Below are 11,879 nucleotides of genomic sequence, written 5' to 3'. Positions count from 1 at the left end.
TTTTCTTTACAAGACCCTAAGGTTTTACACAATAGTTATGGCATTAAAATTTGTTGTTATGTTTGTATTGAAAAGTGTGTTAATAAATAGTAAAGATAAAAATACAATTAAACAATACATTGATAAATAATTATTATACCATTTCTTATTTTGTAATAATTTTATTTATTCATGTTTTTGATCTATTTTATTATTAAATAACATATTAATTGGATATATTTATTTTTCTATTAAATTAAAAATTGATAAAACTTTAATTATTTGATTTTTCTATTAGTTCTAACAAGTTTATTTCAAATAACCAATTATTGAATTATTATGATTTCTTCAATTACATCACAACACAAAATGATGAATCTTCATTACTTTTGTTTTCTGTTTCATTTCTACTACTAACTCCAATCCATTCTCCATTAATAACTTTTCCATTTTTCGTTATTTTATTAATTCTTCTGATTATATTTATTTCATATGTTATATTAGATTTTGTTTCTTTTATTGTTTCAGTTTCTTCTTTTTCTTCATATTCAAAGTCTTTATATTCACTGACTAATTTATTAATTTCTTCTGTATTAATTAATTTTAATCCTCTTCCCCATTCTATCATTTTCTTGATTGCAGCATTTGTTCTTTCATTCTTACGATCATCTTCATCTGGTTGTGAATACACAAAATACATTGGAATATCAATGGTTTCATTTGTTTTATTTATTTGTTTTATAAATGAAATTAAGTCTTCTTTGAATTGTTCTTTCTCAATTTTATCTTTTTCTTTTCCAAAGGAGTTAGGACATTTAGTCCATACAATACAAACACGTTTCCAAATGTCTTTTATTGTGAAAACATCGGAAATAACTTTAACAATGAATTTAAGATTAGCAGAAAATCTTTCTTTATTAATGTCAATTGTTAATATAATTCCTTGTAATCCATTGTTTTTTATACAATCAACAATATTTTGAATTTGTGTTTTATCAAGTTTATCACTATCATTAAGACTAGGAGTGTCAATAACAGTTACATCACTTCTATCTCCTTCTCCAGATTGTACAACAACTTCTTTTGTTTCTGATTTTGTATCATCACTTACTTCAAAAACATTCTTCCTTAAAATGAAATTAACAAGTGAACTTTTCCCAGTACCTGTTTCTCCAATTAAAAGGAATTTTGTTTGTTTTGGTTTATCTTCTGATACACTCATTGTTTATTTTGTAGTTTCCAATGATTTAAATATTATTTCGGTGTATTTAACAACAATTTTTGTTTTTGTCGAATGATGTTTATTTCATTTTGTTTATTATTTAAAGTTATTACAGAATATTTCTAACTCTTTTAATTCCTTTTTTATTGAAATACAACCCCTTTCATGTTATTTGTCTTCAAATGATGTTTTTATTTTTATATTTTCATTTCACTATTGTGTGAAATTATATAAATTTGTAGAAATTATTTATAACAGCGTTTTAGTTTAATTTATATTTAAATTTTATTCAAAAATAATGAATAATTCTATTAACACAATAACACAATTTATTTTAATTATAATATTCAAATTGGATATAAAAGTATTATTTAAAGTATTGTCAATCAATTCACAATATTTTATGTAAATTAATGATTTAATTTTATTTATGGAATATAATGTTTATGTAATTAATTATAAGTTATGAATTTGGCACTCTTTTTCATGAAAATGCGTTTATTTAATTTGTCATAACTCTATCTTTTAATACTGAATTTATGATTAATTTTCATTGAATAACAACAATTGAAGTGATTTATCAATTATTTTATTATTTCAAAAAAAAAAAAATATTTAATTTCTTCTTTTTTTCATTATTGTTTGTCTTTAATTTATTCAACATTTTCAATAATTTCAAGATTGATTTATTCATTTTTATTCATTTATTCTTTCTGTTTAATTTGAATTATATTGGAATTGATAAATTTAATCATTCAACTGTTATTTCAATAAAATTAATTTAACGTTTTAAAAAATAATTAATTGAATTTAATTAAAATTACTTGGTTTAAACCTATTTATCTTTTACTAAAACAAAATATAATCGCTCCTATTGCTCCTATTGTTATTACTATTGCTCCTATTACAATTACTGTTTTTAATGGGTTGCTTGATTGTTTTTCATTGCTCATAACTTTGACTATTTCCCAATCACCATATTTAATTTCTCCATTAAAACCAATTCCTATCTCTCTTCTCATCCATTTGAATTGTGTTTCAATATATTTACCAGTATTTCCCATTGATTCTGTTTCTTCTTTTACTTCTATAACTGGTGCTTTTTCTAGATTACTTGTATCAATATTAATAGGATTTATTCCTCTTCCCCACTCAATTAATCTTTCTATTTCATTTTCTGATCTTCTATTATCATAGTCTTCATCTGGTTGTGAATCTACATAATACATTGGTGTTTCAATATTCTCTTCTGCTCCTGTAAATATTTCAGTAAGTCTCAGTAATTCTGGAAGAAATTCATTTCTTTTAATTTCTTTTTGGTTTGTTAATTGCCTATCTGATATAGAATAATAACATTTATTCCATACAATACAGACATGTCTCCAAAAGTCATGTGATGGAAAGATTTTAGACATTATTTGAATCATTATTTTATTGTTATTGGAAATTCTATTTGTATTATAGTTTAGAACAATAACAATTCCATTTATTCCTCCTTCTTCTTGAACAATATTAACCATACCATTCAAAAAATTTTCATTAAATTCTTTTGATTCTTGAAGACTTGGTGTATCAATAACAGTTACATCACTTCTTTCTCCTTCTCCAGATTGTACAACAACATCTCTTGTTTCTGAATTTGTATCATCACTTACTTCAAAAAGATTCTTCTGTAAAATGAAATTACCAACTGAACTTTTCCCATTTCCTGTTTCTCCAATTAAAAGTAATTTTGTTTGTTTTGGTTTATCTTCTGATACACTCATTGTTTATTTTGTAGTTTCCAACGATTTATTTAAATACTGCGATTAGGTTATTTCACAAAATATTTGTTTGTAAATGATGTTTGTTGTTTATTTGATGTAAAAATAAATCTATCGTATTTAAAATGTTAAAACAAACATACCCCTTTTATTTTTATAAATAATTTGTATGAAACAAGTTTAGAATAGTCAGTGAAAATAATATGACACTTAATAAAATAATTACATTCAGTTGAAATAATGAAAATGCTATATATTTTACATGGAAAGGAAAATAACAAAAAGTGAGTGAGAGTGATGAATATGAAGAAATTTACACAGAAAATGTGTTATATGTTGTTTGACTTATACAACTATAAACAAACAATATTTTCATCACTACTCAATACATTTATTTTATATTATTTCTTTTTTAAACTGATTAAAAAGGATATTATCTGTTTTAAAAGTATTTTATCATTTTTCTTTTATCAAATTCAAAACATAAGTCATTTAAAATGCTTAATTAACTTTCAATTTTTTGGTGTTACTTGTCTTTTAATCACTAGAACTTTCGTTAGGCATTAAACAAGCAGCAGCACCAGCACAACCACAAAGACCAACACCAACAGCAGCAACCTTACCAGCACCACCAACAGCATTAACTCCAACAGCAACCTTAGCAGCAATGGCAGCAACCTTACCAGCACCAAGAAGAGGAGCAGCAGCAACACCAGCACCAACAAGAGCAATACCACCAACAACAGCCAATGTTATGACAATTCCCTTTTTCCAACGACCCCATTTTTTTGATTCTTTTTTGTTTTCTGTTACAATTCTACTGCTAATTAAATAATGTTCACCTTCTATTTTTTCTCCATTATATTTGGTTTTAATACATCTTCCGATTTTATTAATTTCACGTGTTATACTAGATCCTGTTTCTTTTATTATTTTAACTTCTTCTTCTTTTTCTTCAAATCGAATTTCTTTGTATTCACTGACTAATTTATTAATTTCTTCTTTATCAATAAATTCTAATTCTCTTCCCCATTTGATTAATCTTTCTATTTCTTTTTCTGATCTGCTATTGTCTGGTTTTTTATCTTGTTTTTCAGCTGGTTTTTCATCTTGTTTTTTATCATTGTCTTTATCTTGTTTTTTATCATCGCCTTCATCACTTTCTTCATCTGGTTCTGAATCTACATAATACATTGGAATATCAATATTTTCATTTGTTTTATTTATTTGGTTTATAAATGAAATTAATTCTTCTTTGAATTGTTCTTTGATCTTTTTACCTTTTTCAAGTTGCTTTCGTGAAAGAGAATAATAACATTTAGTCCAAACAATACAAACATGTTTCCAAAAATCTTTTATTGGAAAAACATCATTTATAATTTTAATGACTTTTTGAATAGTTTCAGAAAATGTATTGCCACTAAAATCCATTGTTAATATAATTCCTTGTAATCCTTTAGCTCTAACACAATCAACAATATTTTGAATATGTTTATTATCTATATTTTTGTCAACCTTTTTTTCACTATCATTAAAACCAGGTGTATCAATAACAGTTACATCACTTCTATCTCCTTCTCCAGATTGTACATCAACATCTCTTGTTTCTGAAATTGGACCATCACCTACTTTAAAAACATTCTTCCTTAAAATGAAATTACCAGCTGAACTTTTACCAGTACCTGTTTCTCCAATTAAAAGGAATTTTGTTTGTTTTGGTTTGCCTTCTTGTAAACTCATTGTTTATTTTGTAGTTTCCAACGATTTATTTAAATACTCTATTTCAGACAATAAATCAAATGATGTTTGTTTTAAATTTTGATAAAACTACTTACAATTTATTATATGTTGCGATATAAATATAATATAAGTTGTAAGTTTGGTTTTGTTGAAATACAAAACATCATTCTATTGACTTTTGTTTGATTTATTTCCTTATGTAAAAATATATTGTAAATAAAAATTAATTTTCGATAAAAAAACTTCAAATATTGTTTATGATTATTAACAAATAAAAATGTAAAAAATAATTTAGTGACATTAATTCATCTTTATTTAATTTTATTTTTGTTTGTTGATTAAAATAACACATTTATTTCATTAAAATTACTTTTCCTTCTCTTTGAAAATAACATTCTCTCCAATTTCCTCTTACCCCATTTCTTTATTCATAAAATTATTTCAAATGACTTTAAATTAATTGTTATTGTTATATTTGTTATGATAAATTAAATTGTTATAAACAAGTAAAATGAATTAAATATTGTAATGTCGTCTCTTTTATAGTTTATTTAACCAAATGATAAATTGTAATTATGAAAGACAAACATTTAAATAATAAATATTGTATTTATTTGTTGTTTGTTTAATTCTTCATTCATTAATTCATCTAATATCAACACATGAGCAACCTTATTTCATTTGGTTAAATTAATCTTGTTTATTTTAAAACAAATTGAAATAACGTTACTATGAAATAAGAATAGATGAAATAGAAATTTAATTTTCTTCTTTGAATAAAAACTATTTATTAGATATAATTCAGTTTCTCGTTATTCATTTGTTATAATTCATTGAAAGTAAACTATTTAATGATAGAATTAAATTATGTAACATTCATGATAATAAATAATGCAATAAAACGTATTGTTTGGTATTTAACTATTCTTGTAAAATTAAATGAAATGAAAAGAGAATAAACTACAAATAACAAAGAATAATAAATGAAATGAATGATATATAGAAATAAATAAAAGAATGACTGTAATTTCAATCAATTAACAATAAAAAATACATAATTCACAAAATGATTTTCTTCATAACAACAAATGGTTATTTAATTTCTTCAACACATGATAATTGAAACTTAACAATAGTTTATTTCTACACTAAATATTCTTTCAAATGAATAAAAGAAATAATTAAAAGAAATAATTAAGAGTTAATAGAATTAAAGAGGGAAAGAAGAACATAAAGAATTGCAGTGATGAGAAACAAGATGGGATTGAAGCTCAGGATAAGAACCATCGTTTGCAAAGAAAAATTTGGAAAGACTTTCATGAGCTAGATGAACGTTTGTAGCAAAAGAAGGAGAGTCAGGATTAAGAGAAAAAGAATGAGAAGAAAGCAATGAAGTAAATAAAAGACGTTTTGAAGTATAGAAATAAGACCAATGTTGAAGAGCAACAAAATCAATGGTATTAACACAAGAGGAAAGATTATCAATCCAAGGTTCAAGAATAGCAATTCTAGAAGATGATAAAGTGAGAAGGTCAGAAATTTTAAGAGTTCGAGGGAGTTTCATATCAGTTTGAATAAAAAGACGTTGAGATAAAATAGAGAAAGAAAGAGGAGAAAATTTCGAAGCAATATGTTTAGCAATCAATTGTTTTTCAATAGTATTAATTGCCCATAAAATATCAGAGTTATAAGATAAACGTCTTTCTTTAAAAGCAAAGAAATGATTAATATTAATTATAGGACATTCACATTTACTAATAAATAAATTATTTCCTATAAGATAATTAGAAGATAATAAAATAGTAGCAGGTGTTGTTAAATAAAAAGGAGGACGTTCATAAAATTCCCAACAATTTTGATTATAAAAATAATTTTGAGGAATAGTGATAATATAACCATTAAGTTTATTTGAAAAAGGAATGATTTGATAAAGTGAAGATTTTTTAAATATAATACAACTAAAAGGTTTTGTTGGTAAATATTTTGAAAACATGTCATTCATTCGTATTTTCATTAAATCATTAATTATATTTTCATTATTTCTTTTTAAATTGACTATACAATAATCATTTGTTGAATATATAAATTCTTGTATTATTTCTTTTTGATTATATTCTTTTCTTTCTTTATTAATACTACTTGAAATATGAATTATCATTTTATTAATTATTTCTTTTTTATTAATCATTTCAATGATATTATATATATCTTTATTATCTTCTTCTCTTTCTTGTTTTTTTACCATTTTTCTTTTAAACTCATTAAACATCTTTTCATCTTTAATTTCAACTATATAATTAACTCCTTGATTGTCATATTTTATTATCTCAAATTCTTTTACTCCTATTCTTTCTATTATTTCCATCGTTATTTCATTTTCTTCATATATAAGATAGATGACATTCTTGTCTATAGGAATTTTATTAATCGTATAATGTGGAATAATACTCATTTTATTCACTTGTTTAATTATTTGATTCATCCATATTTCATTTTCTTCCATGTTTATGTCTTTTAAGTTCTTTTTTTTTTCTTTTTTCTTTTCTTTTTTAAATGATTTTTCTCTTCTTTCATATTTTCAATTATTCATTAATGATTTACTCCATAATAAACAATATATGAAATTAAAAAGAATAATACATATTAATAAATATGATATATATCATATTAAAATAAAAACAAATGAACAAATAAACTATTATAAATACCTCCGAAAGATGAAAAGAATAGAAATAGAAATAAGAAAGAATAATTGGAAAAGAATAAGATTGAATTATAAAATGATGAAATATGGAAAAAGACAACACCTAAATAAGTCTAAAGAAGATGAATATCCAGATAATATCTCCACTATTAATTTCTGGAAATGAATCTATGAAACTAATACTAATATAGATTTCCTGAATATTAATTTATATGAAATATTAATTGAAAATAGAATTAATGATAGAATGTCTATAATCACTCCAAATGAACTAGATTGTGATATTAAATTTACTGCTAACTGGAAGGCACCGGGAGTTGACAAAATACAATGATTTTTGATTAAATATTTAGAACAACCAAAGAAATATTTATTAAAATTATTTAATGAATGGTTAAACAATCATAATGAAATACCTATTCATTTTATTCAAGGAAGAACAATATTAATATATAAGAAAGGAGATAAATTAGACCCACAGAATTACAGACCAATAACGTGCTTAAATTGTCTGTTAAAAGTATATACATCAATATTAAAGATGAAAATAGAAAATCAATTGATTCAAAATCAAATTGAAAAACAGCTATCATTAAATCAAATTGGATGTAAGAAATATACATATCATCAAAAGAAGGATTATTATACAACACTATAATCATTCAATTATTAATAAAGAATAAATTGAAGTGGATAGAAACAGATTATGACATATCCAAAGCATATGATAGTATTAACCACCAATGGATTAAACAATGCTTAATATATTTTAATATCACACTAGTAGTAATTAATAGTATATTATATATTAAATAATACATATCTTAATTTATATTATAATCAAGAAAGTGATAGTATTATTAATGTAGAAAGAGGAATAATACAAGGTGACAGCCTATCTCCACTTTTATTTGTATTATCTATTGATATATTATCTAAACAATTAGATAAACAAATTAACAAATTAAATATTAAAATGAATGGAGAAGAAAAACAAGTCCAGTTAAACCACATATTGTATATGGACGATTTAAAGATAATGACTAATAGCCTCAATGAAATGGAAAAAGCACACAAATTAACTAAAGAAATATTTAATGCAATAAGATTAAAAATTAATGTAGAAAAGAGTGGGATAATGACTAATATTAATAGTCAAATAAATGGAGAATTAGCTGAATTACCAAGAGTAATTGATGATAATCATTATAAATATCTTGGTATTGAAATAGGAGATAAAGTAAATATCAATAAATATTGTACAAGAATATTAAATGATGTATCTTCTATTTTATCATCATTAAATACTATGAAATACAGCAGCCTCAATACAATAAGAATGATTAATAATGATATAATCTCCAAATTAAGATATGGATTTTGTATTGTACCATGGAAACTATGAGAATTGGAGAAGATAGACAAACAAATAAGAAAATTATTAATACAACATAGTCAACGAAAAAACAAATAATATAAAAAGAATAAAAATATATAAAAGAATAAAAAGAAAGTAGAAGAAGAAAGAATATAAAAAGTAATAAATCACAAAGAGGTAATAAAAGAAGTAATTTGTATATTTTATTGAAAAAATAGAAATAATCAATAAAAAGTGTCTAATTTAATTGTGTAAAATAATTAACAATATTTTATTGATGAAAAATATTTTACTCTTTTTTATGTTTATTATTTATATGTGTAATTTCATTATGATGTTTATTATATAATCAATCATATGTGTTATGTTATTATAATATATAATAAGTGATAAAATATAAATGAAAATGATATGAATATATGATATAGAATATAAAACAAAAGAATAATAAGAATAAATGATAAATAAAACGAGAAATGATAATCAATGATATAATAATAAAATCAAAGTATAAAAGATATAAACAATATAAATCAAAAGAGAATAAATATAAAATGAAAATAGATATAAATGATAATAATATAAAAGATGAATAAGATGAATAAACAAATACATCTAAATAGAAAAGAATAACAATAAGAAAATCTAAATAATATAAAAAGAAAAACATAAAATAAGAAGAATATAATAATATATAGATAATAAGAAGAATACAATGATATAAATAATATAAACAGAGAAATAAATATATAAAAATACGATAGATAAATAAATAACATATAAATAAAAGAATAAAAAAGAATACAAATAATTATAATTCATCAAATAATCTATTTCATTAATATTTCATACAAAATGAATACAATTGATAATAAAATATAAACATAAATATTTATATATTCTGTATTTATCATACTTTTTATTTTTTTATTTTTTTTAGGAGCAAAATATAATAAATGGAAAATTCTATGGATGCAAATTTTTTTGCATCTTTTTTCTTTTTTGTAAATTATTTAGATGCATTTTTTCTTTGCTAATTTTTGTACCCTTTCTTTTGTTATTAGACAGTATGGTTTTAAATAACTAGTTTTATTGTAGTTGGAATGAATATTCATTAACAACATCTTTTTATGCTCAGATGATGGAGTGAATGGAGTGTTGAGAATATATAAAGGAATGTCATTTTTATTAAAAGGAATATTCTTAAATGTACTTTGATACATTGTAATGGTATTAACTGGTGAGAAAAGTTATATTAAACTAATTGTACGACATTATGTGATTAGAAATAAAAAATTAGAATATAGTGTTTAAGGAGAAAGAGAATAATATTCGAAATTATTTTCTTTTAATAAAGAATGAATGAAACAGGGTATATGACCAAACAACAACGAACTGTCTGTAGAGTAACGTTGATAATTATCACAAACTTATCAATACAAAGAAAGAATGTGTTATACTCGATTCTATGAAAAATATAATTGAACAAGTACAAAAATATTTGAACAATATAAAAATTATTATAAATTATGTGTGATGAATGAAGAAATGGAAAGATATAGAATAAACTAATAGCAAAACAACAGCTTAATTAATTATTTTTAAACATTTTGAGTTGTTTTGATATGAAAAGAGTTATTTAGTTTGTGAAGTATTTAAAAGCAATAAAATTACAGCTAAATAAACAAAACTTTGTCATAATAAAACATCAATACAGACGACATTAAAATCAAAAAGTGGAAGTTAAATATTTAAATACAATAGAATGATGTTGAGTCATGACTTTTATAAAAGCAAATATTTTTAATTTTACTCCAAAATAAAAAATGATGCTGAAATAATAAAAAACTGACATACAAAAGAACAAATTCCGTAAACAAACAGTATTTTAATTCTTTTTTTTTTGAGTGTAGTTTGAAAGAAGAAAATAATTATAATAGATATTAGTGTAATGATTTTAGTTGTTTTTATTGTTACTTCATTGAAAGATTTATTGATGGTTATTTTTAAACAATGACTTTTTCAGTTATATAATTCAAAGATATATATACGTTTAATTGATCTGTAAATTCATTCATCAATATGCACTCTCAAAATATTTCTTTATTTAAAGATATTAATGATATTTCTAAAGGATTGTCTGACCAGTTTAGAAATATTATCTCCAAATGCACAAAACCCCATTTTATTTGTATTTGTGGTGATCAATATATCGATGAAAATACTAACATACATCAAATCATTAATGGTATTTCATCAAATGATTACCTCAATGCACAAGAATCATTGAAATCTTCAAATAAGATTTCCACATCAGAATCAAATAATTGTAATGTTATTGGACCAATTCTTGTAAGTGATATTGTAAAAAGAAACAATTTAGAAGAACAAGAATTTCAACAAATTTTAAATGATGAATTATTCTTTATTGAAATTGAAAAACATAAACTAACTTCAAGTACAACACCGAATAATATTGTTGAAATTCTTTCTATTCTCCAATTATCTTCTATAAGAATTATTTATAACAACAATGAAATAAATGCAGGTATATTAGAGGATATATCATCATTTGATTATCTTTCTTGTTTATTAGAATTACAAGGAATAAGAAAAGAAGGGAAAAGAGTCATTTGTATTTCACCAGATATTCAAACAATTACTGAAAAAGAAAATGAGACAATTCTCAAAGAGTCTGTCTTAAATAAACAAAAACATATAAACAACGATCTTGTACATTTCTTCTCTACAAAATCACATCAAACAAATTGTTTGTGTTTCTTACTTCCATCATATTCTCATCCTTCTCCAAGTCAAATCGTTTGTAATATTTACAAAGAACAAATGAAATGTATCATTTCAGAAATTCTGCATGAAATTCCACTAAATTGTAAGTCTGGTTCATATGTTCTTTCTTGTATAGAACTTCTTATTGAGCTATTCAAATCAATAAATGAATTAAATATAAATACCATCTCAAATGAAATACAACGATTATTCAAGAAAAAATATGTCGAAACTATTAGTTCAATAAATATCAAATTAGTTGGAATGATTTATGAAATGAATTTAAATGAAAGAATAAATGTTATT

At 22.7% G+C, this 11,879-nt stretch overlaps 3 protein-coding genes across 3 annotated transcripts, besides 2 other annotated features; 1 reads left to right on the top strand and 2 right to left on the bottom strand.

The window, feature by feature from the left end:
- Positions 1 to 74: a repeat region.
- Positions 75 to 2,040: 1,966 nt separating this feature from the next.
- Positions 2,041 to 2,967, bottom strand: EHI_119040 (AIG1 family protein, putative; the record flags this gene model as incomplete). The annotated part of the gene is made up of 1 exon (XM_643379.1): positions 2,041 to 2,967. The coding sequence occupies one exon, from the start codon at positions 2,965 to 2,967 to the stop codon at positions 2,041 to 2,043; it is 927 nt and encodes a 308-aa protein (XP_648471.1).
- A 2,947-nt stretch (positions 2,968 to 5,914) lies between these two features.
- On the bottom strand, positions 5,915 to 7,207 carry EHI_119030 (uncharacterized protein; the record flags this gene model as incomplete). Its single annotated transcript, XM_001913796.1, has 1 exon — positions 5,915 to 7,207. One exon carries the CDS (start codon positions 7,205 to 7,207, stop codon positions 5,915 to 5,917), a length of 1,293 nt encoding a protein of 430 aa, XP_001913831.1.
- A 91-nt stretch (positions 7,208 to 7,298) lies between these two features.
- Positions 7,299 to 8,859: a repeat region.
- Positions 8,860 to 10,868: 2,009 nt separating this feature from the next.
- Positions 10,869 to 11,673, top strand: EHI_119020 (uncharacterized protein; the record flags this gene model as incomplete). Its single annotated transcript, XM_001913795.1, has 2 exons — positions 10,869 to 11,606; positions 11,650 to 11,673. The coding sequence occupies 2 exons, from the start codon at positions 10,869 to 10,871 to the stop codon at positions 11,671 to 11,673; spliced, it is 762 nt and encodes a 253-aa protein (XP_001913830.1).
- Positions 11,674 to 11,879: the final 206 nt, after the last annotated feature.

Source organism: Entamoeba histolytica, genomic scaffold (genome assembly GCF_000208925.1).
Source record: "Entamoeba histolytica HM-1:IMSS scf_1104750518121 genomic scaffold, whole genome shotgun sequence".
Classification (NCBI taxonomy): domain Eukaryota; phylum Evosea; order Mastigamoebida; family Endamoebidae; genus Entamoeba; species Entamoeba histolytica.
Note: the sequence above shows the minus strand (reverse complement) of the source record. Positions and strands in the feature narration are given on the sequence as shown.